This window comes from Vicugna pacos, chromosome 22 (genome assembly GCF_048564905.1).
Source record: "Vicugna pacos chromosome 22, VicPac4, whole genome shotgun sequence".
Classification (NCBI taxonomy): Eukaryota; Metazoa; Chordata; class Mammalia; order Artiodactyla; family Camelidae; genus Vicugna; species Vicugna pacos.
Genome location: NC_133008.1, coordinates 10,318,145 through 10,345,086, shown reverse-complemented (window position 1 = coordinate 10,345,086; position 26,942 = coordinate 10,318,145). Strand labels below are relative to the sequence as shown.

The 26,942-nt window shown below is 48.6% G+C and overlaps 1 protein-coding gene and 1 long non-coding RNA gene across 5 annotated transcripts in view; one reads left to right on the top strand and one right to left on the bottom strand.

Moving 5' to 3' along the window:
- Positions 1-25,764, top strand: part of NSG2 (neuronal vesicle trafficking associated 2) — a 69,561-nt gene extending 43,797 nt beyond the window's left edge. The window contains exons 5-6 of the mRNA XM_072947215.1: positions 21,992-22,102; positions 25,382-25,764. Of these exons, the coding sequence (XP_072803316.1) occupies positions 21,992-22,102; positions 25,382-25,573 (303 nt within the window). The 3' untranslated portion in view covers positions 25,574-25,764. The remainder of the gene's footprint in view (positions 1-21,991; positions 22,103-25,381) is intronic.
- LOC140688411 (uncharacterized) lies at positions 418-13,168 on the bottom strand. 4 transcript variants are annotated; one of them, XR_012063078.1, is made up of 3 exons: positions 13,052-13,167; positions 3,532-3,904; positions 418-2,532 (listed from the first exon to the last, which is right to left on the bottom strand). It is a non-coding gene; the product is annotated as an uncharacterized lncRNA (long non-coding RNA). The 4 variants fall into 4 exon arrangements; XR_012063079.1 differs by lacking the exon at positions 418-2,532 and adding an exon at positions 3,186-3,356 and having other exon boundaries at positions 13,052-13,168; XR_012063076.1 differs by lacking the exon at positions 418-2,532 and adding an exon at positions 3,186-3,364.
- Positions 25,765-26,942: the final 1,178 nt, after the last annotated feature.

Here is a 26,942-nt window from a genome sequence, read left to right as displayed (position 1 = left end):
TCTGCCTCCCTGTCTTTGTTCACACTGTCCCTTCCAACTGGAATGTCTCTTCCACCTTCACCCCTGGGCAAGTTTCCTAATCATCCCTCTGCACCCAACTCAAATATTTCTGGTCTGTGTGGTCTTGTCTGCCTGTCTGAGTGCAGCCTGTCCTTCCTCCTCGGGATTCCCGCCCCTGCTGCACAACCCTCCAGTTCCAGTGCTGGCAGCAGCAACTTACCTGCTGTGTCTCGCACTGACTTGGGGTGGGATGGCGTCTTTTGCATCTTTGCACCTCAAGAGCCTAGCCAGTGCCTGGCCACCTGAGGCACTAAATGATGTCTTGAATAACTAAATAAACAGACGAATGAGCAAACAAAATAACCCTCTTGGCTGATGGAGAAACTCCACATTTATCAACACCAAAACCCTGGCCGCCTCGTTTTCAGTATCTTTATTTAAAATCGGGGCCCTGTCTTCTTGCAATGACACACTCTCATAAATGTCTCCTTCCTGATGTCACATTCCCCGGGAGGGGAGGCCTCATTTACAGCTTTGCCATTTGCTCCTACCAATTTTTCATCAAAACCCCAGGGGCTGCCTCCCATTGGTGGGACTCTAATATTTGCTGACAGCAGCAAATGGAGATAAGAAATTTTACTTTATTATCTGTCATCTTGGTTTTTATTGCTCTCTTTTTTTTTTTTTAATTTTGAGGAACATTTTAGGTAAGTTATTAAAAACACTGCCTGCTGGGTTAGGAGCAGAGTCATTATCTGGTACGGAAAAAATTTGCATGTGAGTGTTTGGTGGAGAAAGGCTGCAATGGTATTGGATGTTTATTATTGCACTCCTAGCTAGGGTTTTATTGAAAATCAGATTAACATGCGAATTTACATTTATGGCTGTGTGCTTTCTCCTGCCCTGATGGAATTATACTATTAGAGTGACCTTCAAAAACATATTGTTATTAAGAATTGAAAAGCAATTTTTTTAACAAAACATTGTTTTTGTTTTTCATTTTTTTTTAACAAAACATTTCCCTGGGAGAGAAAACAAAATATCTGTCTCAGGAGGGAAGTGCTCAGGGTTTGGATGGGGGGCTGGGTCACAAGTGTCCACTCCAGTCACTGAAGGGCCTGATGACTGGGCTGTTTTATGCCGGCTTCTCATTGGCATTGATTCAAACACTGATCAACACTCGTGGATTCAAAAAATGACTGCTGCAATAAAGCAAGTCACTTGTTATTAAGTTTAGTGCAGAAAATTTCTAGAGTTTAGTGAATATTATTATTTCGTATGGGTCTCCGGTAGGCGTTGGCCGATTCAAAGTTTACACAGCAGTTGTTAAACTGTGGGAAGTTTGTATGCAACCACGGTGGTAGAATTTACACCAGAGTCCTGAGCAAATGCTACGAAGTGTGCATCGCCCCCATCCCAGCCTGCGGCGTTTGACCAGCACACTTCCGAGTGAAGGGCAATACAGAAGAGGGGTAATAATACATCAGGTTGGGATTTGACACTGTGGGTTTGTGTGAACTAAAGCAAGTCATTTCATCCCTCTGAATCTGTGTTTCCCAATCTGTAAAATGGGATAATGCGGTCTACATCATAGGCCTGGCGTGAGGACAAAATGGGATAAGTTAACACCATCCCATGGTAGCTTGATTACGTGACAACAGGAAACCCTGCACATATGGGCAACTGGCTACATTAAACGGAGCTGCAAAGCGGTTGCTAGAATATAAGGTTGTTGCCGCCTCTCCCTGCTATTTGCCAAACATTAGGCCAGCTTTCCTTTGGCTCTCTGTGTCTTCTTTCTCCTCTTTAAATACACTGTTTGGCCAAGTCCTGAATCCACTGATCCAAAAGGAAAAAGAGAAGCAAGAATTGCCTGAAGGAGAAATGCCATTTTCCTCCAGCTTGCCGTGCGGCTGGCCTCACGGTCCCGACCCGCGGTGGGAGGGTTAATCGCCTGACTTTCTTGCTCTCTGGGCCTCTGCTGCTGCAGTATGTGATTATTTCAAATGGGATTTAAGAGAAAAAAATTTTTTTTATGATGTTTAAGCTCCTGAAACTGTCAGAGGAAGACAGGTCCCAACAAAGTGACTGTCTGTGCGGCTTCTCCTGTCACCACCATGTTCTATAATTGTAAGAAAGCTAGTCGTCATAGCAACTGCCGCACAGGCCCGGCTTCCTCCTGGAGATGCTGGCAAGCAGCTCAGCCCTGCGATCCCAGCCCTTGTGAGGGCTTTGGTTCTCTGAGGGCAGTCGGCTCTCACCTGGGCGACAGTCGTGAAGCCCGTTCCAAGTCTCCACCACCCGAACTCAGTTTTACTATGTGCTCGGACAGACCTGGGTTCGAATGCTGGCTCTAGAAGCCCCTGGATGTATGATTTCCGGCAAGTCACCCCACTTCCATGAGCCTCAGTTTCCTCCTTAGTAAAATAGGAATGCCAGTGCCCCCTTCAGAGCGGGGTTGTAACGACTGTGTTCAGGATGGTACATGGGAGCCCCTGATATATGTTAGCCATCTTCCCTTTCGCTTTTTCACTGTGAAGAGATGAAAAAAAATGCTGAATTAGAGAAGGACGGATGTTTTCATAATCTTTTATTATTATTATTATTAATTTTGGTAGCATTTGTAGCTAGAAAAACAACTTAGTAAATAGAATTCTAGACTGAATCGTGTCTATCAGGGAGAGAAGAGAGATGGAAAGAGAAGAGAGAGAGAAAATAAATGAATATTCAGCTAGAGGAAACGGACTTGATTTAAAATTCCTCCAACTTTTTTTTTTTTAACTGAATTTCTCTGAGACTAAGAAAAAGAGATCTAAACTCTAAAAAAAGGTTTCTAAACTGAGTAAGGAAACCTGGTTTCTGGCCTTAGTCTCTGGGCCTCACATTTCTCATCTGTAAAATGAGGAAGTTGGGTGGGATGGTCCCCCCAAAGGCTCTTCTGTCTGAGATGGTCTAAGACAGTGGTTCTCAACCAGGGATGATTTTGCTCCCAAGGGACAGTTGGCAATGTCTGGAGACATTTATGGTTGTCATCCTTCCGTGGACGTGTGTATCTACGCTACTGGTACCTAGCGGGCTGAGGGCCGGGATGCTGTTGAACGTCCTGTGAGGCACAGGACAGCCCCCCACGACGAAGAATTATCCTGCCTAAAATGTCAGTGGTGCCGAGGCTGAGAGACCTTGGCTTCAGGTTTTCCACCATGTTTATTGGTTCTGAAAACAGGAATTACGCCACTGTTGCCCCACCATGACATGTCAGATCTGTCGAGTATTCAGTTTCTTATCCTAGCTGTCTCCCGGAGATTTGGAGCCCCAGAAGAATTAGTAAAGGTGAAGACAGAGGACCTCTCACTGTCCTAAGGGACTTAATAAAATATGAGATAGTTAGAAATATGCGATCACTTCTTTCTCCTGCTTAAAACCATTCCGGGGCTTCCCCCGTCCTTCAGGGTGACATCTGGACTCCCTGGTCTACTGTACCTGGTCCTCAGAACCTCCCCTCCTTCCTGCCTTCACTCCCCTCTCACCAACCTAAATCACTCCTGGAATCCTGGACACACTCTGCCCTTTCTTGCCTCCACTCCTCCGCATGGCAGTTTCCTCCGCCCTGAATGCTTCTTTCTCCCCCGTGGTCTAGTGGACACCTTTTCACCGCAAGCCTGGCTCAGACAACACCTCCTGGATGAAGCTTGTCCCAGTAGCCCCTCCTCTTTTTCCAGCTGTCAGATGTAAAACTGACCCTTGCTTCCTCTGGGATCTTACTCATTAGGGAGAGTTTGTCAACTTGACCTCCTCGGTGCAGTCATTTCCTTAGATGTATTTATTCCATGGCCTGTAAAATCCTGGCCTCTCGAGGACAGACACCACCTTGATTGTAGAAGAGGCTAAATCCTCTTCTGGGACCCTGAAAACAAGAGGTGGTCAGTAACTTTTAAAATAAGAGTAAGAATTAGATGAAAGTAGTCAGATGGTATAACCTTCCATTTATCAGATAAATAAGTTTTACTAAGGATGTAATGCACAATATGATCAATGAAATTAACACTGCTGCACATTGCATATGACAGCTGGTAAGACAGCAAGTCCTAAGAGTATTCATCACAGGGAAAAACATTCTTTTCCTTTTCTTTTTATTTTGTATTTATATGGGATGATGGATGTATGCTAAACTTACTGTGGAAGTCATTCGATAATGTTTGCGAGTCAAATCATTATGCTGTAGACCTGAAACATAAACGGTGTTGTATGTCAACTATATCTCAATAAAACTAGAAGGAAAAAAAATAAAGTAAGTTTTGGAGACACTGCATAATCAAATACCCTTCGAAGAGCATTCAGATTGCTCTATGGAGTATATTCTACACAGATAATAGGTTGAAGATAAATAAAATCTGCTTTAAACTAGGAAAAAGGAGTAACACATGTTACTCCAACAGGATAGAAAGGCAAAAACTTAAAATAAAAATCTCCCTTCCTCTCCCTTTATAATCCTTCTCACCCAAACTATCCATTGTCTATGTCTGTGCTATCCAAATTGGAAGCTCTTAGCCAACGTGGCTATGTACATTTAAATGACTCAAAATGAAGGAAAAAAATTCAGAATGTAATTCCTCAGTCACACAAGCCACATTTCAAGTACTCAATAGCCACGTGAGCCTAGTGGCTACGTACTGGGCAGCTCAGATTTATAGGACATTTCCATGTTGCAGAAGGCTCTATTGAACAGAACAGAAATGGCTTCTCATGTTTCTATCCAGAGATATTTTATTCATGTCAGCACATGTGTGTGTGTGCACACACATATATATATATATATATTCATGTACACATTGATACTCTTTTTCATTTTCTCAAATAGGGCCACTTTATATACATTCTTCTAAATCTTCCTCTTTTTTCTCTTAATAATATACCTCAGAGATCTTCCCACTCAGCACACTGAGATCTTTTTTGTTCTTGTTAATGACTGGAGACTGAGGATTTTCAAAATCTTTCTCAATCAGTGCCCTATTGTTGTTTTAGCTTTCAGTCTTTTGCTACTAAGGACTCTGCTTTAGTGAACACACACACACACACACACACACACCTTTCATGTATTTTACAAGAATATTTGTAAGATATGAGAACCTTTATCTAAAAAGCCTCTTGAGAGGGAATGTGAATATTCAATTTTGATAGATTTTGCCAAGTTATCTTCTAAAAATTTCCCACCAATCTATATATCCTCCACCATGCCTACCAATGCCTTCCTCCCCACGTTGCCAGCACCTGCTTTAACAAACTTGAAAAGCGTCACCATTCTGAGAGGTAGGAAATGGTGCTTCAGCTTTATTTAAGTTTGTATATCTTTCATTATTGGTGAGCTCCAGCTGTTTTCCACGTACCAGTTGACTGTTGACTGCATCCTTCCTGGAAAACGTCCTGCTTGGCTGGACCACTTGCCGTTCCTTCCTACTGATTTGCGTGGCCTCTTCTAAAAGCTGAGAACTTAGTCATTCTCATTTATCTGGTATTTTCTCCGTTGTCCTTTGCCTTTTCATTTTGTTTATGGCGTAACTTCTTTCTTAAGCCTGCAGTATTTCTTACTTTTGCTTTAACTCAAATAAATCACAAACTCCGGAAGGTGTGAAGGAAAATATGAGTACACTCGTCTCTATAAAAATCAAGGCTTTCTCCCACCTTAAACACATGTTTTCTTCTGCTACTTTTATGATTTTATTTTTTTATTTAAAAATTTGGATCCATCTGGAATTTGTGAAGAGTAGGGTGGGAGTCCAACTGCACTTCTCTTTGAATGGCAGCTTGCCGGTTGATCTGTGATTATTCGTTAATCCTTCCTCTCTTTGACTCGACAAACCACCTTTTTTAGGCACTGCATTCCCACATGTATTTGAGTTTACTTCTCTGCTCTCTTCTCTTCCATAGATCTGACAATTATTTGCTGTTTAAAACTGAGACAATGCCAAATTGTCTCAATCACATAATTTTATAATACATCTTAAAATCTGTAGACCACTCTTCTCTTATTTCTTTTACTTTCCAGAAACTCCTATCCCATTCTTGCACATTTGCTTTTCCAGATAAATCTTAATATATTTTAGGTCCAAAAAACTCTTGTCAGCTTTTTAATTTGGGTTACATGCATTCATAGATTAACTTGAAGAGAAGCGACATCTTTAAAGTATTGAGTCTGTTTAGAAACAAGATTTAACTTTGCATTTGTCGAAGTCTTCTTTTGAGGTTCTCCGTGGACATTTGATATCACCTTTACAGTTCTTGTTAGTTTTATTCCAGAGTGTTTTACTTATGTTTTGTTGGTATTGTAAAAGGAGCCTTTTCTTCTATTATATTTTCTAACTGAATTTTTAAGTTATTATTTATACTTAATACAAATGCCTTTGTATTGTGTACAATTTGTTTGCCACCAGGCAGTTACCAACTTCTCTTGTTGTTTCTAGTAATTCGTTTAAAATTTTGGTTCTTGTGGTTTTCTATGTGTGTATCAATACTAATATTGCATCTTTTTTCCCTCATATTTAGTCTTCTTATGTTATTTCCTCTTTGAAATTGTTGGACTCTTAATGTCATTTTCTTGTCTTATTGCGTTGGTCACTACTTTCGGATCTACTGCTTCTAGCATTTCGCCATTTAGATTTTGACGGCTTTTCCCCTCTACATGCCCTTTCTGCATTTGTGGAGATGATTATATAGTTCGTCTTCTTTGACCTAGCATTATAGTAAATGACACGGAGAGATGTTTAAATGTTAATTCATTCTTACATACCCTCGTTTGGTACACCACTGGGTTCTCTTTGCTAATATATTATTTAAAATTGCTGTTTTAATAATGTTGTGAGGTTATGTTGAGTTTTCTGTGCTTTATCAGGTAAGGGTATCAGTGTTACGCTGCATTTGTAATGAGAATGTACATGCTTTTTTCTTTCTCCATGCTCTAGGAAATTTGAAGGAGTAGAGAAAGAATGTTTCTTTGAGTTTTTTACAAAACAGAAGTGACCCAAAAAGCATCTGGCTTAGTGTTTTGGGGAGAGTGTGGGTAGTTTTCAGTAAATATGTGAAGAATTAATAAACAAGTTCCGTATATACCCAGCTACCTCTCCAAAGCTTTAAAAGATGACATTTTTTTTTTCTTTTCCTGTACCCTGTGATTGGGTCTTACTTTATTTATTTATTTATTTATTTATTTATTTTTACATTTTTTATTGATTCATAATCATTTTACAGTGTTGTGTCAAATTCCAATGTTCAGCACAATTTTTCAGTCATTCATGGACATATACACACTCATTGTCACATTTTTTTCTCTGTGATTTATCCTAACATTTTGTGTATATTTCCCTGTGCTGTACAGTGTAATCTTGTTTATCTATTCTACAATTTTGGATAGACTGGGATTTAAAAGATGACATTTTGGAATGCACCTGTTGTCATTCTCTTAATTGTGACTCCCTTCAGTGATTTTTTTTTTCTTGAAGTGCCCCATTCAGTTAATAAATATTTACAGAGTAGCCACCACGTCCCAGGCCCTGAGGTAGGTGGTGCAGGTGATTCACGGAAGTACCACACATGGCGCACAATCTAGTGTTCCCAGGATGCTGGCGTACAGCTACGATTTGAATGTGATTTGAAAGCAACATCATTTATCATTGAATATTAATAGAGCTCGGGGCCCTGTATTTACAGATAAATCTTTAGGCACACATTAGTCATCCTTTGATCTAGAGGACAGCATCTCTCTCCAGGCTGCACACAGCGATGCAGCAAAGTGTCTTTCCTTTCCTGCTCCACTTCTGACGCTGGTCTGCAGGGTGAGGCCACACTGGTCAGCAGGGCGTGGAGCCCATCAGCCCCTTGCCTTACTCATGGGCTTTCTCCATGTGATTCACTTCTTTTTACCCCCCAGAACTTTAGCCTTCTTAATCTGTAAGATGGAGATACTGATCTTGTTTACTGATATTTAAATGAGACGACATATGTAAGGCATCAAAATCCAGTTGGCACCCTGTGAACATAAGTTTATCTCCTTTTTTTTGGTATCTCCCAAAGCACCTAGCTCAGAGCTAGGTTGAGAGGAAGACACTCATGGAATGCTTATATAGGTCCGGACTATTTTTAGATCCCTTGGCTGGTTCTCCTACGTCCCAATTTTATCTCCTCCAATTCAGTTTCCACCCATCCAATTTCCATGTCAGCGAATACCAGATGTTAAACACCTGTTGGCTCTCCAGTACCAGACACTCTTTTCGTCACACCCATGCTCCTTCTTGAGCTGCCCTCTGTTTTTACCTTTCAAGCTTCATCTTTCACCGTCACGTACCACCCCTACCTCCGTACCTTTGCACAGACTGTTCTCTCTGCCTGCATCACCCTTCCCCCCGTCTCCTTAGCACCCTTACCCAAGTGCTCTCTTCATCACAGTGCAGGCTTCCTAAAGGCTCTCCTAAGGGCAGAGACCACGTATATGTCACCTCTGCCTCCCCTGTGGCTGGCCCTGAGCCTGCTGTGGACCAGGTGTTCCACCAGTATCTGTTGCCAGTGCATGATTAGTCTCTGGGTTACATGGTAAAATATGAATGAGATTTTCTCCATTTCAGTTCTTTGAGGAGCCCTGGGGAAACCGTTCTTTAAAATATGAAAATAAGGCCAGAAAAATCAATTGTGTTTCTCAGCTGCAGGAGATGACAGAAAAGAGTGACTTTCCTGCACCTCCCAGGGCAGGGCACTGTGATGGGAAGTTAGAGGCACTTTTCATTTTAACGTGGATTTAAGCAGGGCCCAGGCTGGAACTCTCTGAACCATTCAGCCGCCCACTGCTCGTGAAATTCAGGAACAGCCAAGCTTGAATAGCCCTGCATAGCTCCTTTCTTCTTTTTAGGCATTAATGAGCTGGCTGGGCAGCCTTGCCAATGATTTTACAGTTAAACACCCACGCTCCAAGATGCCTCCTTCAATAAGTGGAGGTGGAGGAAAGGCCAGAAATAAGACAGGGTGACTATTGATGGAGCGCCTTGTGGGTTCCAGGCACGGGGCTTGCTGCATTTATTGTCTCCTTTGACCTTCGTGATTGCTCTGTGATGGAAACATTGCTGCAATCACTCCCTTTGTACAGAAAAACACCAAAAAACCAAGAAAACAGAGGATGAGATAGAAGTGGCTCGCCCAGGACAAATGGTTGGATAGAAACCATTTGCGCATCTTCTGAGCAATCAGTTTGTTTTTCTGTTCTGGGCTCTGAACTCTCCTGGACTCTGAATGTTATAACAGATTCTGTTCCTGCCTTTGTTTAGGCTTCTAGAAAACCTTGAGCCAACTTATCACCCCCACTCCTGCTGCAAGTATAAGCACTGTTATAACACCTGCTCTGACTTACGCCCATCCTTGTTCCTTGCATTGACTCCATTTCTACTTTCCTCATCTGTAAAATGGGGACAATAACAATAATAACCCCTATATCAGAAGATTGTCGTGAAGACGTAAAAGGCTAACCATATAAAGTGCTCGGGGCAGAACTCGGCACACTGGGAACACTTAGTGAATGTTGGTGATTACTAAATCACGCAGTCTGTAAGCTGCCTTAAGTCATTTCTGGAAAAAAGGTAGGGGTGTGATGAAAATAAGATGCATGAAACTAGTTAGGTGGCATTTAGTTACTTAGCACAGATTTATCCAGCGCCTACTGCAGTCAAGCCCTGGCAGATGCAGGGGCTACCAAGAGAAATCCTTAAGAGCAGGGCCCCCAAGAAGCAAACAGTTCAGTCAAAATTCAAGTCCCACCAGGCTTTCTCAGCTGCCGTGCTGTTTCCCACCATGGAGCCTGCAGCTGAGAACATTCTGCACTCCGTATCTTCTGTGCCGCTTTATTTTCTGTACCCGGAAAGCAGCCCTGACCTGAACCTCACCCCCAGCCCCACGGTTTCCCGCAACCCTGCCAAGAGCAGCTTTGAATATAGGAAACACGCTGACCCTTCACTTGGGGTCACGATGCCCAGCTCTTCCTGCCAGAGCTGCTGGGAAGACACAGCCGGAGGTCACGGTTGGATAAGCTCACAAAGCGGGGACCCAGATTGCAGCCGCTGTAGGGAGCTCGGTTGAGGGAAGGTGATTTCATTAGGTTCTGAGCCCTGGCCTTAATGCCGTGCGGAGAGGTCCCTGCAGCGTCGCAGGCTGGCCGTGGGTGCATCCTTGTGTGTCTGCTGGGTGATTTGCTCATCTTGGTCGAGTCAGACCAGTTTATGAGATGGGAACTTCCATTATCCGGAGTCAGGGAGCGGGGACGAAAGGCAAGGGCCTGAAACACGGTTTCCCAGCGAAGCCATGGGAAAGTTAATTAAGGCTGTGACTCAACAAACCGTTTTGATGAAATTAAGAGGTCTAGCCAGGCGTCCTGCTATTTTAGTGACAGGGCATCAAGCAGGTGGCTCTACAGGCAACTGCTTAAGGAATGCATTTCAATAACAGGGACAGTGATAATATGCAGCGTTGCTGGGAGCTTTAATCCAGTGTCTCTGGGAGTCCTACCGATGTGCCTGGTACTGGGTGTTATGCTTTATCTCATTTTTGCAGGTGAGGAGACTGAGGCTCAGAGAGGTAGCGCCACCTGCCTAAGGCCACACAGACAGTAAGTGGTGGAGCAGAGACAGGATCCCAGGCCAGGCCGATGCTAGAGCCTGACTCCTTCGTGCATCACCTGACACTGCTTCCTTTTTAGATGCCTGTGTCCCAGTCTCTGCGTAGCTGAGACTGGATGCCACACTGCCTGGGCCCTCAAGCCTTGGACGCCTCTCCTTTTCTTAATAATAAAAATCATAATCACAGCAGCAGTAAACAAATTTCATGACCTGTCTGCTCAAAGCCCAGGTGCCTGCACATTGGTACAGATTTGTAGCTGCGGTCCCTCCCTGTGCAAACAGCAAGGCTCGTGTGACATCTTAATTCACCGAGTTCCACTTTGCGCAAAATAACCCTGGTAGGATTTATGAGGCTTCTGGTCTGGACCATTTTTACAAAACGCTGGTGATTGACAACATCGCTGTGGAAGCTCCAGGCCTCTCCTTGCCTGACAGCCCAGGCGGGAGGAAGGTGCGGGTGTTTCGAGCAAATTCCAGAATTAGAAAGCTCCACCTGGCCTGACTGGGAAGGTGGCCGTGGGAAAAGTCCCCTCGGTAAGGCAGGGATAATGACGTCTTCATCAGATAGCTGCTGTGTGGACGGGGTAAAGGAATGAGTGTAGAGCCCGGGGCCTGGCTTGTAGCGGGTGCTCAGTGAATGCTAGGTCCTCCTCCTCCAGACCCCACGTCCCCGCTCCGGGGAGGACAGAGCTGGGCCTCTCTGCAGCTGTGTTGCAGACACGTGCTCCCCCCTGGAATCCCCCACGCTGCCCTGGACAGTAAGTGTCACAGTGCTCTTGGTGCCCCCTGGGGCTGGCTCTCCACTTAGCCCCAGACCAGTCACACTCTCCTCCTCACGCTGGACCGCATCCCCTCCCTCCCAGAACAGATTGGGAGCAAGTCCTGGTTTTGGCCTTTACTGGCTTTCGGATGCTGGACCAATCCTTTTTGGAGCCTTATTTCCTATAAAAGAGGGTTAAAAAGACTGACTTTACAGGGTCATTGAAAGATTTGGAATGAATGATGAAAGAAAGCATAGCCTTGTCTATTCTGCCTCCAGTTTAAGAACTGGGAAATTTCACTTATGTGCAGAATCTCCATCTTTTCTTGAAAATGCAGAAGAGAAGCCATAGGAGGGCCTCATTCCCCGCCTTGACAACAGCTGTCTGGAGCTGAGCAGCTGCTGTCCCTGGGGGATGGGACCTGTTCCCGCCAGGTCCCTCCAGTCCCCACACCTGGACCTTTACCCTCAGGGCTGTGGTTTGTTGGCTCCGTGCTTGCACACAGTAGGTGATCAAGAAAGGTTGGCTCCTCCCTTCGATAGGTTGTTGAGATCTAAGCACGTTAGTTAAGATCTCAGTCCTGCATTTGCCTTTGATTGATCGCCTCATAGAGACACAACCTTGTGAAGGAAGGTCTCAGCCTCTCCAGCCTCTGAGAGGCTTACTCTCAAAGGTCTTCACATCCTCTGGTCCAAGTTGAACACCGGTTTGCACTTTCAAAATGAAAAATACTTCAGGAGGCCAGAGATTTATCTCCTACATAAGCGGACCCTCGTTTCTTCCTTCTAATGATTATGCCAATAGCAAATTAAATTGGGAAATGAGTTATTGCTTTGGAATGTTCCACTTTAAATTGTTCTTTTTCTCTTTCAAGGGTTCCACTAATATGAATGAATTGCTGGCTGTAGCCGGGACCACGCTTCTATTCAGTTCCTCCCTCCGTGGGGAGGTGCCCTTTCTGGGTTGTGAGACACTCTTGAATTATTGCTCACATAAAGTTTGAGGCCACAGATGTTTCATTTTCCCTTCCCTTTCAAAAGGCAATTTACTCAGCGGGATTCACTAGGGTCCTAGAGGATGGACTTCTTTAATGGGTTTGGGGGGAGCTTCCACGGGGAGCTGACCAAACAGTGTGATGCACAGTCTTTGTGGTTTGGGATGGAGCGAAACTTTGTATTCCAAACAGCCACTCTGGGAGCAGCCACTCTGGAGGAAGTGGAGCGGGTGGAAGGGACACGCAGCCTTGGGGCTCACATCTGGGTTCAAATGCTGCTTCTCTATTTGTTATTTTAGTTTACTTAGGCAAGCGATTTAGCTTCTTCAGGTCTTATGTTCTTCATTTACACAACAGGAAAACTAAGACATGCCTTATAGGGTTGCTTTTAAGAGTTGTTAATAAGAAATAAAGTTAAATCGTCTACCCCAGGCTTAATAATTCTTGAAGTCCATTTTAAGCCTTTCCAATGAAACCATCCAGGATATGGGGGACTGACCCCACCCGAGGAATTAAACAGGATACAGGCGGTAAACAGAAGAGACGCTCAGCCTCCGGACCTGTCCTGCCGTTTCAGGGTTGGCATTTCTACCCAAGAGACAACAACGTGGCGGAAATCATTCTGACACATTCACTTAGGAGCTACTTACTGAGCAAATGCACTGCTTCCGGCCACAGCCAGGCGGGTGATCTGCGCGATCTCGTGTTGCCTTTCAGTGCCTCGAGAGCTAGGGATCATTGTAACTCCCATCTCATAGATGGAGAATCTGAGCCTCAGCGATGTCACAGAACTTGTCTGAGGTCACACAGGCAGTGGGGGAGGAGCTGTGTGTGGGCACGTGTATGTTCTCAGAGTCCGCGCTCGCTGGATCGGCTCTGGCTAGTAGTGATGGCCGTCTTCAGCCTCATCCCAATATTTCATAAATCACCACCCCCCCAAAAAATCCAATTTCTTTTCTTCTGATCAGTTCAAACAAGCCAACACTAACCCCACGGGTCTTTGTTTCCATCCCTCTGATTGCTCCCACTCACAGCTATGTGCGTGAGTCTGATGAACCCCAAACGAGAGAATGAACTCATTAGAATTAAGTGAACTCAGTCCGTTTGGCATGAAAAAAAAATCATTGAAAACATGGACCCATGGGGCAGGCAGAGGGCACACGATTTTAGATCCTGAGGCGTGTTCATTCTTTCTAGATCTTGGGACAAGCATCCGAGCACCGGCTCTGAGACAGGGGTTGCCCTCAGAGTTTTCATACAGCGATCTCATTTCATCCTCGGAAAGCCGAGGTCCAGGAAACGTAATAAGAGGACCAGAAGGTGGTGGGGTTAGAATCTAGACATGTGGGTTTCTGGCTTTCAAGCGAAGGCTCTGGCTGCCACCTCATTTTTGTTTCTTTATTGAGACAGAACAGACTGATGGAAAGCTATTCCGCCTGAAACATACACAGCTGACCTGAGGACATTCGTGATTGGAGGGTAGATTTGGCTGCTGGGTGTGATTCAGGGTGAGAATGGTGAGCCCTTGACCGTGTCAAGTGGCTGAGGGATCGGCCTGCACACCAGCACCCGTAGACGGACAAGAGCCAGGGGGAAGTTTTGGTGCCAGAATCCTTCCACTCTCTCCTTCCGAGGCTCCCTGCCAACCAAGGAGATCTGTACTTAAGGATGGGCCCCACATGGCAGATGAAGAGCTGCTCTGTTCACCTGGTGGCCAGTAACCTGAGAGGAGCACAGGAGAGCCTGAGGCTCAGGATGGGAGGCCTAAGTATTCCCTAGCTTCACACCCTTCACACCCCAGGAATCTCATGTGATGGATGCTCACCATCCCTGGAGGGCAAATTGAGGTGAAAGGTAGGGGAGAGAGTGTCTGCTCCCAGTTCCCAGCGTTGGGCTCGGCCAGGGATAACCTTGGTCAGGATGCCTCAGGGAGAGGGGAGGGGTGGACAGGAGTCTCCAGGGCGAGTCTGCTGGCAAAGCAGTCTTAGGTGGTGGAATATAATCATCGAAGTGACATCCTTTCACCTTTGCTCTGCTTGTTGGTTAGGACCAAGTGATAGGCTCCACTCACATCCAGGGATGGGAAAGCGATGGCCCAGGCTCCTCCTGTGCGGGAGAAGCGAGACCTTTACCCGTGTCCTGACCCCGGAGGCGAGGGGTCAGAGAAGTCATGTTCTTGGGGCCAGGGCTCAGGGGCAGGAAGGGACGGGTTAATGATGGGAACCCAGCGCCTGCCTCTAAGGCACAGCGTTCGTGGTAAAGCATAGCCATTGCTGTCAGTTCTGAAAAATAAGATCCTCTCCTTTCGGGGGAACCCAAAAGGGGGAGCGTGGGGCGCTGAGGCCACCCTGGGTCGGTGCATCACTGGAAGGGCTCGCAGCGCTCAGCACACAGCTGTAGTCGTGACAATATTTCATTACGGGGAAGGGACACAAAGCATAGACAGCAAAGGGAAAAGGTGCAGGGGGTCGAGTCCAGAGGACACCAGGCAGGAGCTTACGGGGGCCGCTCCTAGTGGAGTCGCGTGGGACACACTCACTTCCCCCAGCAGTGAGCTGGGGGCACACTTACGGAGAGGAACTTGTAAGAGCCTCAGTGTCCGGGGTTTCAGCTGGAGGGCTGGTCACATCGGCACCCCCAGCCTAGCAGGTGCTCGGGTCCCCGACTCGGGAAGGAAGGGGCAGGTGTTCAGCATAAAGCATATTGTTTGTGTAGTTAAGGCACGGTCAGCCCCTCTTGTTAGTTCTGGGAATGGTGGGGCCCTTCTGATACCCGAGTTCGCAGGGGCCAGCTGAGGGCCAGCATGGCGAGCAGGCCTTTCCAGGAGCTGCAGACTCAGGTCTGCCGTGCTAACAGTCCATCCTGTGAAAACTGCCCCCAGACTCCTTTCAGGTAGGTGTGTGTGTGTGTGTGTGTGTGTGTGTGTGTGTGTGTGTGTGTGGAGGGTGGGAGGGATGCGGAGGTAGGAGGCTGGGTAGAGAGCCCTTCCTCCTCACGGACAAAAGCAGCAGATTGAGTAGGGGCAGAAAAGCTGCCGCCTCCCAGCGCGGCCCCTTCTGTCCGGGGGGACCCCGCTGAGCGCGCGGCTGTGTTATCGGCAGCCGTTGCTTCTCTCCCTTGCAGGAATTACTGGCAGACGCCGAGTGGCTTATCTGGCTCAGAAGCCCCCCCGCAGGCACGCCTAGCAGTGCCACACATTGGAACTTGGAGATGATTTCTAATTTTCCAAACCAATTTTGCTGACCTGATTCTTTTTTTTTTTTTTTTTTTTTTTTTTTGATCAACTCTTCTGCCAAGAAAGGGGATTGAGGAATGAAAGTAGCTTAATGGAACGGGCTGTTCGGGCCGCAGGGCTGGCGTCTCCATGGAGATGCGGATGCAGGCTGCGTCTAAACAAGGCTGGGCTGGGCTGCAGTGAGGCAGCGCTGCATCTCTGACTGTGGCGGGACGAGCGTGGATGGCCCCCCGGGCGGAGGACACCACGGCCCCGCTCTGGGGCCTGGCTCTGGGCTGGCGGAAATGGGTGTGAGCCCTTTGAAGCCCACTCCTGTGCTCTTTGGGCTGAGCTCTGGCCAAGACCTGGCGGGAGGATCGGTGAGGTCCAGTCCCTGCCCTGGAGGAGCCCAGGGTCGGGTGGGGTGGGCTGATGGGCCAAGAAGTCGTGATAACGCAGAGCAACAGGGGACTGTGGCCAGGATGGGGTGCAGGGGAACCGAGGCAGTCCTCACTCCTGAGGGAAAGATCTGGGAGGGCTTCCTGATGTGTGTGGGACGCGCCCTCCAGGGGGAGGACGTGGAAAGTCATGCCAGTAGCAGAGAGCCTAGAACTTTCCGGAACTGGGACTCTAGCCATGTGGGCGTGTCTGTGTATGTCCATGTATGTCTGTGTGTGAGTCTGTGTGTATCTGCTCATGGGTGTGTGTCTCCCTGTGTCTCTGTGCATCTGCGTGTGTCTCTGTGTCTGTGTGAGGCTGCCCAGGGCTGTAGCAGCTGGTACTGTGGGACAGGTAAGCAGGGGCAGAGCATGAAGACAGGGCAGCACCGAGGCAAGAAGATGTGTGTTGGATCCAGACAGCCCTGGTTTCTAGGTCTGGCTCGACCACTGATGGCGTGGGAAATCCTGACAACTCCCCAACCTCTGCGATCCTCGGTTTCATCGTCTGAGAAACAGGAATACGGACAGTACCAACTTTATGGGACACCGGGTAGGACGGAGTGAGGTCATCTCTGTAAAGCGCTGAGTGTCCAACCATCAAAGACAGGAATTCCTTGCTCTCTTCTCTTCAGAAGCCAGAATAGGATTTTGGCTCTTGTCTTGATCTAACTGCAAGCTCCAGGTCACTTGCATCCAAACCTCCTGGACTTGGGTGCGAATGCTGACTTGTGGGAGCCGTGCAAACCAAGGGGACTTGGCTCTCTGAGTGGAGGGCACGGGGCTCTGCATCTGATCAGTCTCCTTAGGTGGCTCTGATGCTCAGTAAGGTCCCGGACCCAGCGGGCTCACAAGGGATCTTCAGCCGCACGATGAAAGGTTCAGAGGAGTAATTTAGGAAGGTCCTGCTGGTGGCCAATGGGGATGATGGCTTGGGAGGGGGAGGCAGGTGGCCCATGGCTGAGGTGATTTTCTGCCCCATCCACATGAATCACCAGCAAATGCTTTAAATAGTAAGACCCTCACTCAGGCCCTCGGAAGCCCAAAGACAGAAGCCATTGCCCTGTCCCTGAGGGACTATTAGTGGGTCAGGGAGGACAGGTCACAGGTGATGGTAACACAGTGTAACAGCTGATGGTCCTCGTGCTGAGGAAATAACTGGACCCAGTTCGGCTCAAATGACGCGCGGTTGTGAGGATGACAGTGGTGGCAGTGAGAAGTGTCAGTTTATCCTTTTTGCATTTACACGGCAGTTTGCCATTTGCGTTACTCATCTTGGTTGTACCTCCTGACAGTTTTGTGTAGGTTAGCGTAATGACTTGGGGCCATTTTGCATCGTGTCGCTGAAACCTGCCTTGCTCTGGGGTGGTCTGGACGAGGCACGTGAGGACGTTCCACGTGATCAGAGAAAGTTGGATGGGCCACCAATGGCTGAAATGGGGAGGGACAGAGGGCCCCAGGTTTAGGCAGGGATGCATGTGGCCGTGCAAGGAGCAAGAGTGTGAAAATGGACTCGAGATGGTGGCTGGATTCTCATGGGTTTGTTCACAGAATGGTTCAGTACATTTTTAATAAAAATAAACTCTAATGTAGTAATAGATTTATTGGCAGTAGAACACATGGTTAGCGGGCAGACTTCTGACTCAGACAGACCTGAGTTCAAATCCTCACACCCGCCTCATATAGGTAAAGTCATTCCACCTGCCTCTGGTAGACCATCTATAAAATGGGCCCAGCGATTGTACCTTCCCCACAGAATTGTGAGGACACAAAGTGATGTACTGCGTGGGTGCTCCCCCTGGATGCTGACTAAGGTCCTTACCTCGGGCCAGGCCCCTCCTTGAGGATCCCCGGGCACTACCATGTTCTGCTTTAACAACAGCTGGTGTGAGGTGGCCACAGTGTCACCTCCATTTTGGAGAGAAGTAAGCGGAGGATTCCGAAGGGCGAGCAGCTTGTCCAGGGACACAGCAAATAAGTGACAGAGCTGGGCTTCCAGGGTAGACAGTCAGGCTCCAAAAACTCCGCTCCCTTCACTGCTCGGTCCTGGGGAGAGGCCCAGGGAACCCGGGCGTCATGTGGGCAGAATTTATGGATTCCGCGACCCCTCGCACTTTCCGCTCGAGCCCCATTGTCAGGATCTCTGGGGCAGAGCCAGGCGCCAGGCGCCAGGCGGCCTCATTCTGTCTCTGGAGGTTCCAGCTGTCACATACAAAAGACGAATGTCTGTCGGGCGGCTCTGTTTTTCTCTCCCCACAAAGTTTAATTTCCCCGATGTGAGTGGTTCTATTGCTTTGAGGTTTCCAGGGTTTGCATTCTTCCTACAGAAGGGTGGCTTATTGGGTGTTGTGGGGCCGAGGTGCTACAGTGCACGGATGTTAATGGAGTTGACGTTTCCTGGCGTAAGGAGGGTCCTAGATCAGCGTCCCGACTTGGCAGACGGCGGGAGTGTGTTTGTTTTTCTCTTCCCTCTTCCCAACTCCCGGGGTTTCATGTCCGTGGCGATGCGTCCTCCCAGGAGAAGTTTACAGCACACTTCGCTTTGCTTCGTTGCATTTTTGCAAGCAAATGCAGCTGCAGGGCTGAGAAACACTTATCAAAAGGCTGGCTAAGGTAGGGTTTGGGATTGAGGGCTTCAGAATCAGGTATTCCAGAGTTCTGATCAGGCCCTGCTACTTCAATAACCACTTGACCTCAGATAAGTTACGCTGCGCCTGTGTGCCTTAGTGTGCACAGCTGTAAAGTGGGGATAATAACGAGGCACCCTGGGACAAATGTCTCTGGGAGCTGTGAGCAGACAGGGCAGTGGCCAAATATCACCTGAAGACGCTGGGGAAGAGAAGAGCTTGAACTGGATCTGGGATGAGCAGGGACTTGATGGACTAGGAAGGGGAAGCTGGCCTTCCGGGCAGAGGGACCAGCGGGTGCAAGAGCTTGGAGGTGGGGGAGACGAGGGTGCAGTCAGACAGCGGAGAGATGGGGTTGGGCGGAAGGGGCAAACCGAGGTTGCATCGGGAAGGACCTTGTCTGCTCTGGAAGGAGTTCAGACTTGACCCCGTAGGTGTGACAGCTCATTCACCTGGGAAGCAGCGTGACTGGGGTGGCTTGTTAGAAAGTCTGGAGTGGTCTGGAAGCCGGGAGACTGGAGCTCAGGGGAGCAACGAGGAGGCCACTGCATGCAGGGGTGGGTGATGCTGGTCTGACCCAGGGAAGTTATGACGAGGATGGTGGAGAGAGATCAACAAACCACGCTAGAGGCAGAAGCTCCAGGCGCTGGGGGCTGACTGGGGTGGGGCTCGGGGGGAGAAGTGAGGGATGGTGGGGATGTCTGCGGGAGATCAAGCTACAAAGGTGGGTGGGCAGAACTGCCTCCCACCATGGCTGAGGGGAAGACACCAGGCTGGTTCTGGCATGGTGAGTCCAAGGTGGCCTGGAGGCACCTCGAAGCATTGTCTAGATTTATCTTTTACTAAATTAGGGACCTTAGGCAAGTCAGTTAACCTCTCAGAGCCTCAGTATCTCCATCAATAAAATGGGGATAAGAGACTAAGGGTGGTGGGGGCGGGTACAGCTCAGTGGTAGAGTGTGTGCTTAGCATGCACGAGGTCCTGGGTTCAATCCCCAGTACCTCCATTAAAAAATAAATTAACTAAAAAAAAAAAAAGATACTAGGGGTGGAAAAGAACAGAGGCTTCAGTGGCCCATCCCTCATGAATGCAGTGTGGTTTAGGCCATGTTGCATGTCTGTCTGTTTGTCTGGGAAGAAAGTGTGTGTGTGTGTGTGTGTGTGTGTGTTTGTGTGAATGTGTGTGTGTGTGACTGTGCCCCAGTCTTAATTCACTTCAGCACTTCAGTTCAGGAAGTGTTTACGGGTCCCCGCTGGGGGAGGCACGGTGCCGGGCACAGAGGAGAGGATGAGACTGGGGGCTGCCTGAGACGCTCCCAGTGCAGGCAGGGATCAGAGGTGTGAAGAGGCACTGGGGAGGTGCAAGCAGACTCGGCTACAGAGCAGGGCGGGACCAGGTGTTCGGGGAACGGGCCTCTGGGCTGGACCAGGAGGCTGATGAGGAAGGCGGGGAGGTGTCCCAGGCCTGGGCCAAGGCCCAGAGAAGCATGACAGCAGGAGCTCCCAGAGAGCTGGGGTGGGAGGAGGGGAACCTGTGAGCCGGGGAGCACTGACCTGAGAGGCTAGAGGGTGGCAGGCGGAGGTCAGGCTGAGTTGGACGTTCCCCGGAAAGCACTGGGCTGGTCGTTGGAGGAAGCCCCTCTCCTGGGCAGGACAAGGGTGATCTTGGTCTCTAAAGTCCCACAGGGCCTTGTCCCAGTTCTCTCTCCCCCTTGTCCCCTTCATCTCAGGCAGACTGCTCCTTCCCGGCCCACTGGGACCCCGAGCTCCTCTTCTTTTTAGGGTCTTTGGGGCTACACCTCAGTCTGGGGTATAGCTGCTCCTGTGGGGCTCCTTGTCCCCCCACCGCCCACCCGATCTGAGGCTCCCCTCACATGCGCTGTTCCAGATCCCGCTCAGGTCTCACTTTGTAATTATTTATTTGGTGATCTGCTTGTTTGGCGTCTGACCCTCTCCCTGCTGTAAGCTCCCCAGGCGATGGCTGTGTGGTGGCGTCTGGCTCACAGTGGGCCCTTTAATAAACGTGCTGAGTGAATGAACGGATGAGCAGGGAGGCGGGGAGCAGGGAGAACCACATCACTAAGGAAACACTCAAATCCAGCGCGGAGAGCTGGTTTATTTCTAGTCCCGGGCTGTTACATTCAGGAGGCAGAGCCAAGAGCTTTAGAACATCTCCAAGCAACCAGATTACATAAACCCCGTCAATCAGCCTTGATGTGCGGCCGGCTGTCACGTTCAGGGGTGCTCAGTGCGGAAGTGAGGGCTCTCTCCCGGGTCCTCTGAGGCTGCCCCACCACTCTGGGAGCTTTGGGGCCGTGACCAAGCACTAGGACTTCTGACTTTCACGAAATCTAATCTGTCGGAAAGGGAGGAGGCCAGCTGCAGGATGCCCCTGGAGATCCGCCTTCAAGAAAAATCTCGCCCTGGAAGCAATCAGCAGCGTCAGTCTCCCCATCCCACCCCACCCAATAGCCAATACTGGCTCAGTCATTAAGAACAGGAGTCCAGACCCAGCTCAAACGTCGCCCTTCCTCCCCAGAGACAGCCCCTTTCTCCTTCCCTTTCACGTCACTCTGCTCACCTCCCAGGCCTCCTTAAGCCATCGACCCCTTCCACCCCCACTGCCCCAGGTCTGACCTCGGCGTCTGGGGCATGCCCTAGTGCATCAGCCTCCCCACTGGCCTCCCTGCCTCCCTGTTGCCCCCAGAGACATCTTTCTAAACAATTTTGATCCTGTCACTTAAAACCTTAGCCTCTGGGGATGGGTAGAGCTCAGCGACACCGCACATGCTTAGCATGTTTGAGGTCCCAGGTTCGATCCCCAGTACCTTCGTTAAAAATAATAATAATAAAATAAAACCTTAACCTGTAACCTTCTACTTAAAACTTCAAGGGCTCTCTGTCACCCTGGAGGTAAAACCCACGTTTTAGCCTGGTCCTTCCTTATCTGTCCTCTTCCCACCTACACATTGCCCCAGGCTCGTCTCTCCTTGAATTGCATCCTCAGCATCAGCCACAGTCCTTAATTAGTGCAGGGAAGGGCTCTTACTACTGAGGAAATTACAAGGGTTGTAGCTCTGTGCCAGGGACCAGGAACCAGACCAAATATATATTTATATATTCCTTATATCACAATAGCACACCACCCTAAAGCTTCACACACACGCACGTGCACAGGACTTTTCTCACGGACAGCATCTGTCCATCGGGCTCAGACAGGCATCCCCCATATCCATCCGGGTTTCAGAGACTGCACGGACGGACCGAAGGCCGGCCAGCCGAGGCTGGACGATTCTGTTTTGTCTTCCTCCAGGTCACCATCCTCGTCAGCCTGGCCCTGGCCTTCCTCGCCTGCATCGTGTTCCTGGTGGTTTATAAAGCCTTCACCTATGACCACAGCTGCCCAGAAGGGTTTGTCTATAAGGTAAGGGGCTTCTGGCAGGGGGCTGGCTCCGGGTGACTGTCAACTTCAACTAGAGGGTTTACCCACGTCTTCTTGTCATTGGCATTCAAATTCTAGGTATGGCAAGCTCCCTTACAGACTGTTTAAAATGTAATAGATGTCTGGAGAAAGTAAAAACACTAATTCAGAAAGACACATGCGCCCCAATATTCATAGCAGTATTATTTACAATAGCCAAGATATGGGAGCGAACTGAGCGTCCACCGATGATGAGTGGACAAAGGTGATGTGGTATACGTATCCAGTGGAATACCACTCGGCCATAAAAAAGAATGAAATTTTGCCATTTGCAGCAGCATGGATGGACTTAGAGGGTATTATGCTAAATGAAATAAGTCTGACAGAGAAAGACAAATTCTGTATGATATCACTTATATGTGGAATCTAAAAAAATACAACAAACTAATGAACATAACAGAAGAGAAAAAAACACAGATATGGAGATCAAACGTGGTTCCCAGTGGGAAGAGGAAAGGGGGTGGGAAGGCAGGGGTAGGGGATTAAGAGGTACAAATTACTATGTATAAAATAAATAAGCTACAATGATATATTGTACAGCACAGGGAACATAGCCAACATTTTATAATAACTATACGTGGAGTCCTTTAGAAATTGTGAATCACTGTTACATACCTAAAACTTACATAATATGGTAAATCAGCTATATCTCAGTTAAAAATACTTTATGCACTCAATAAAGCCATTGAATGATGTAAAAAAAATCAGTATAAAGAAATGCATAAGTAACACCAAAAAGAAATTGATGGTGGCGGTCTAAAATTATTTTCGTTCTAAGAAGTGGTATACTCAAAATAAATTTTGATATGCAATTTAAAAATTTACAATAAAAAAAAGTCAAATGTGTCTGGCAAGGTGTTTTCAGGCTTGCATGAAGAACTTGGTCTCCAGTAGGCTGTCGAGGGTCTCCTCCCAGACAGCGCCCACCAGAGTGCTGGCATCAGGGGGTGGGCTGGCTTTGGACCACACATCCGCAGTCAGGGAGCGCTCGCTCCCGCTCCAGATAGACTGTCCCATGATCAGAGCGCTCTGCCTTGGTGTGGGTCTCCCTGGTTTGATGGCTGGTTCCTCATCCCTGCAGACACTTGAAGACAGGGAGTGGTGCTTCCGAGGTCCCCCCACCCCCGGACCTGCAGCCAGCCCCTTCCCCACCCCTGGACCCTCACTCTGATCGTGCTCCTCCCCCTGAACTGGCTGCATGACCCCTGGGCATCCCCTCGCACCTCTGAACCTCAGTTTTCTTGCCTGTAATGGATGCTAATAATGTCTGCACACAGGATTCTTGTGAAGCCCTAAGGAGAGAATTTAAGTAAAATCAGCCAGCCAAGGCCTCTAGCTCAGGGCTGTCAGTGTTAGTGGCAATAAAGACAGACTCTGATTCAGAGCCAGTACAGCTGATGCAACACTTACACGTGACCATTTACTGAGCACCCATTGTATGTCATGCTCTTTCCTAGACATTTGCATAAACAGTACCTCAGCTGAGCTGTCCACCCCCTGAAAAATAGTTTTTATTGCCCCCATTTTATATCTGAGGAAACAGAGATTAAGAGTGTTTTCTTAAGAGACTTTTTCCAAGACATCACAAGCTGTTACCTTTCAAAGTGAGGGACTCAAATAGGGGACGTTCTGCCTTAAAACCACAGGTCTTTTGGTTCCGCCACATGACTTCCTAAGACGACATTCTTCATCGTTAGACGCTGAGGTTCTGAAAACTTGTCAACAGCTATCAACGGGGGACAGTGGAATAAACTATGATGTAGCCACACGGTGAAATTCCCAGCAACTGTGAAAATGAGTGGAGGGGGGTGGTCTCCAGACATGGACGCAGAATCCCCTCCCAGATAATAATGAAGAAGAAAAGGTGCGACCTTTGTGTGAGAAGAGGGGCAGTGAAGGATATTTGCTTATATTTTCAGAAAGAAATTCTGGAAGGATACATTTTGAAACTAAGAAAAATAGTGACTTGGGTCGGGGGAGCGTCAGGGAGGGAAAGGAGGGGACAAGGATGAGGAGAAAGGCTCCTTCTGGTATATCTTGCTATACATCTGTCCTGGATGTATGCCACTGTGACATATTTTTGTTTTAAATAGATAAATAAAAAGTAATTCCTGAAACTAAGAACAAGCTCAAATCTAGCTGTATGTCAAGTTGGGGACATAAACTTACCAAAAAAGTAAATATTCCAAAAGACTAGAGAGCACAGGGTATTCACTGCACAAGCAAAATAGAATATATTCTTAGGGCCCAGAGAGCTGCAGAGAAATTGTGTAGTTCATTTCCTCTGACTGTGACTCATGATACTGCTGTTGTTTTGTGACCAGCTGATAGATACGGTAGGATAATGCAAATGTACAATTATATCAATGTTGTTAGGAACCAAGGCTTTTGATATAAAAGAGTTACAAGTAGAAAATTAAGGGAATAAAATAGAAATTGGCTCCAAGCACAGAGAAGCAACTGGGAGGTGGGTGAAGCAGCCAGGTAAAGCCCTCGCAATGCTGTGTCCGCTGTAGCTGCACCGTCAGTGAGCAGAAGCCGTCCACTTTGAATTAGAATTAGCATCGGTTTCTTTTTCTCTTTCTTTTTCTTTCTTTTTTTCTCTTTCTTTCTCCCTCCCTCCCTCCCTTCCTTCCTCCCTCCCTTCCTCCCTTCCTTTCCTTTCTGTTGAGGTATAGCTGACATATAACCTTATATTAGTTTCAGGTGTACAATGTAATGATTTGCTATTTGTATATATTGCAGAATGACCACCACCGTAAGTCTAGTTAACATCCATCACCCTACATAGTTACAAATTTTTTTTCTTGTGATGAGAACTTTTAAGATCTACTCTCTTGGCAACTTTCAAATATGCAACTCAGTTTTAGTCCCTCTAGTCACCCTGCTGTATGTTCCATCCCCTGACTTGTTTATTTTGTAACTGGAAGTCTGTACCTTTTGACACCCCTTCACTCATTTCTCCCACCCTCACTGTCTGCCCCTGGGAACCATCATTCTAGTCACATCAAGTTTATTTCTTCTGGCTTCAAGGAGGTGGCAGCTTTGATGGTGGGGATGGCGGTGGTGGTGGGGAAAGCCTGCTGAGCGCCAGGTGCCATCACCTGCCCTCTGGGTGACAGCCCCGTGTGGCTAGGTCCCCCCAGGTGGGGTGGCTGGGTTGCAGGGCTGGTTGGAAGCTGTCCACTGAGCTCCGGCTGACTCTGTCTCTTCCTTCCCCAGCACAAGCGCTGTATCCCGGCCTCCCTGGACGCTTACTACTCATCTCAGGACCCTAGCTCCAGAAGCCGCTTCTACACAGTCATCAGCCACTACAGTGTGGCCAAGCAGAGCACTGCCAGGGCCATCGGGCCGTGGCTGTCGGCCGCTGCTGTCATCCACGAGCCCAAGCCGCCCAAGACCCAGGGCCATTAGAGGCCCACCCCCAGCCAGAAGCGGGGTGGGGGGCGGAGAGGGGGACCCCCGCTGGCTAAGCCAAGCTCCAGTTACAAGACAACACTGTACTCCTGGGATTTGGGGGCGGGGGCGGGGCCGGGGGCGGGTTGGGGGGGAGCTCTTCGAAAATATTGCGCACTGGAGTTGTCCGAATCGGTATTTCTTTTCGTCCTTTGGTATTGTTGATCCGTCCCCGAGTCAGGCTCATGTACAAAGGCATGTTTCGTGTTGACTGTTCCCATGTAAGATATTTTCAAAGCCACTGCTTTTCATTTGTTAGGAAAATCTAAAAACAGAAAAGGAAAGAAACAAAGGGTTAGACTGGCCGCATCTGGAAGATGTTGAAGGGAGGTTAAGGCCACAGACGCTCTCCGGGCTTGGCTTCTCGGATGAGAAACGGTAGCCGCGGTGTGGGCTTCGGACGGGACAGAACTGGTGAGCGATGCGGGCCGGGCTGCTCGCCCGGCCCTGGGTCTGCAGGGGAGGCGCACCGGAAGGTAGGCGCTGCCGAGTCGGAGAGGACTGGTTTTGGCGTCTGTCAGCCCAGGATGCAAACCACCCAGAGTGCAGAGCCCCCACCACGGTGTGTCGTGCAAGGTTAGCCCACACCTGTCCGCCTGGGCGTCAGAGCTGGGCCGGGGCTGACGCACGGGGCCCGGGGATGTGCACTCTTAGCAAACATCGCGCAGCGGGCAGGCTTGCCTTTTTTCCGTGTGCTTCTAGCCCTACGCCTGGGAACTGCCCACGGTTAGGAGACGGCAGGGGTAGAGAGGGAAGGAAGGAAAGGCCGCAGGAAGAAGGGGGGCACAGCACAGGCCTGTGATGTTTGGCCCGGCTATAAGCACGGGCACCCAACTTTTAAAATTTCGTCTATTTGCTGTTTCCCAGAGCGCTGATGACACCAGGATGGAGAGTAAGGCCATGACCGGGAACCTCCGGTGACAGCCAGGGAGGGCTTTAGATCGGGGTCGCAACAATGCGAGTCATTTCTAAAGGAAACTGAGGACTGTGGCTGTCCTCTGCCCACTGCATCGTGTTGACAGGGGACACCCCAGTCTGGTTCTAGGAGCACCTGACCAGGAGGCGGCATCGGGCATTGCCCAGGCCTCCCACTGGCCTGGACCCACATCAGGCACTCCCACGCCGCCCTCCCGAAAACATTTTGGGGAGGCCCACCCCGTGGGGCATCGGCCCCGGGCTCAGCAGGGCCAGAGCTTGCTGGGAGAGTTGACTGACTATTTGAGATATGGTACTGCTTCCTCGCGAAGCCGGAACAGGCCATTCAAAGGGCATTTTTTCCGTGGCTTGCTATGTTGCTGACATCATCGCACACAGCAGCTGGGTAATA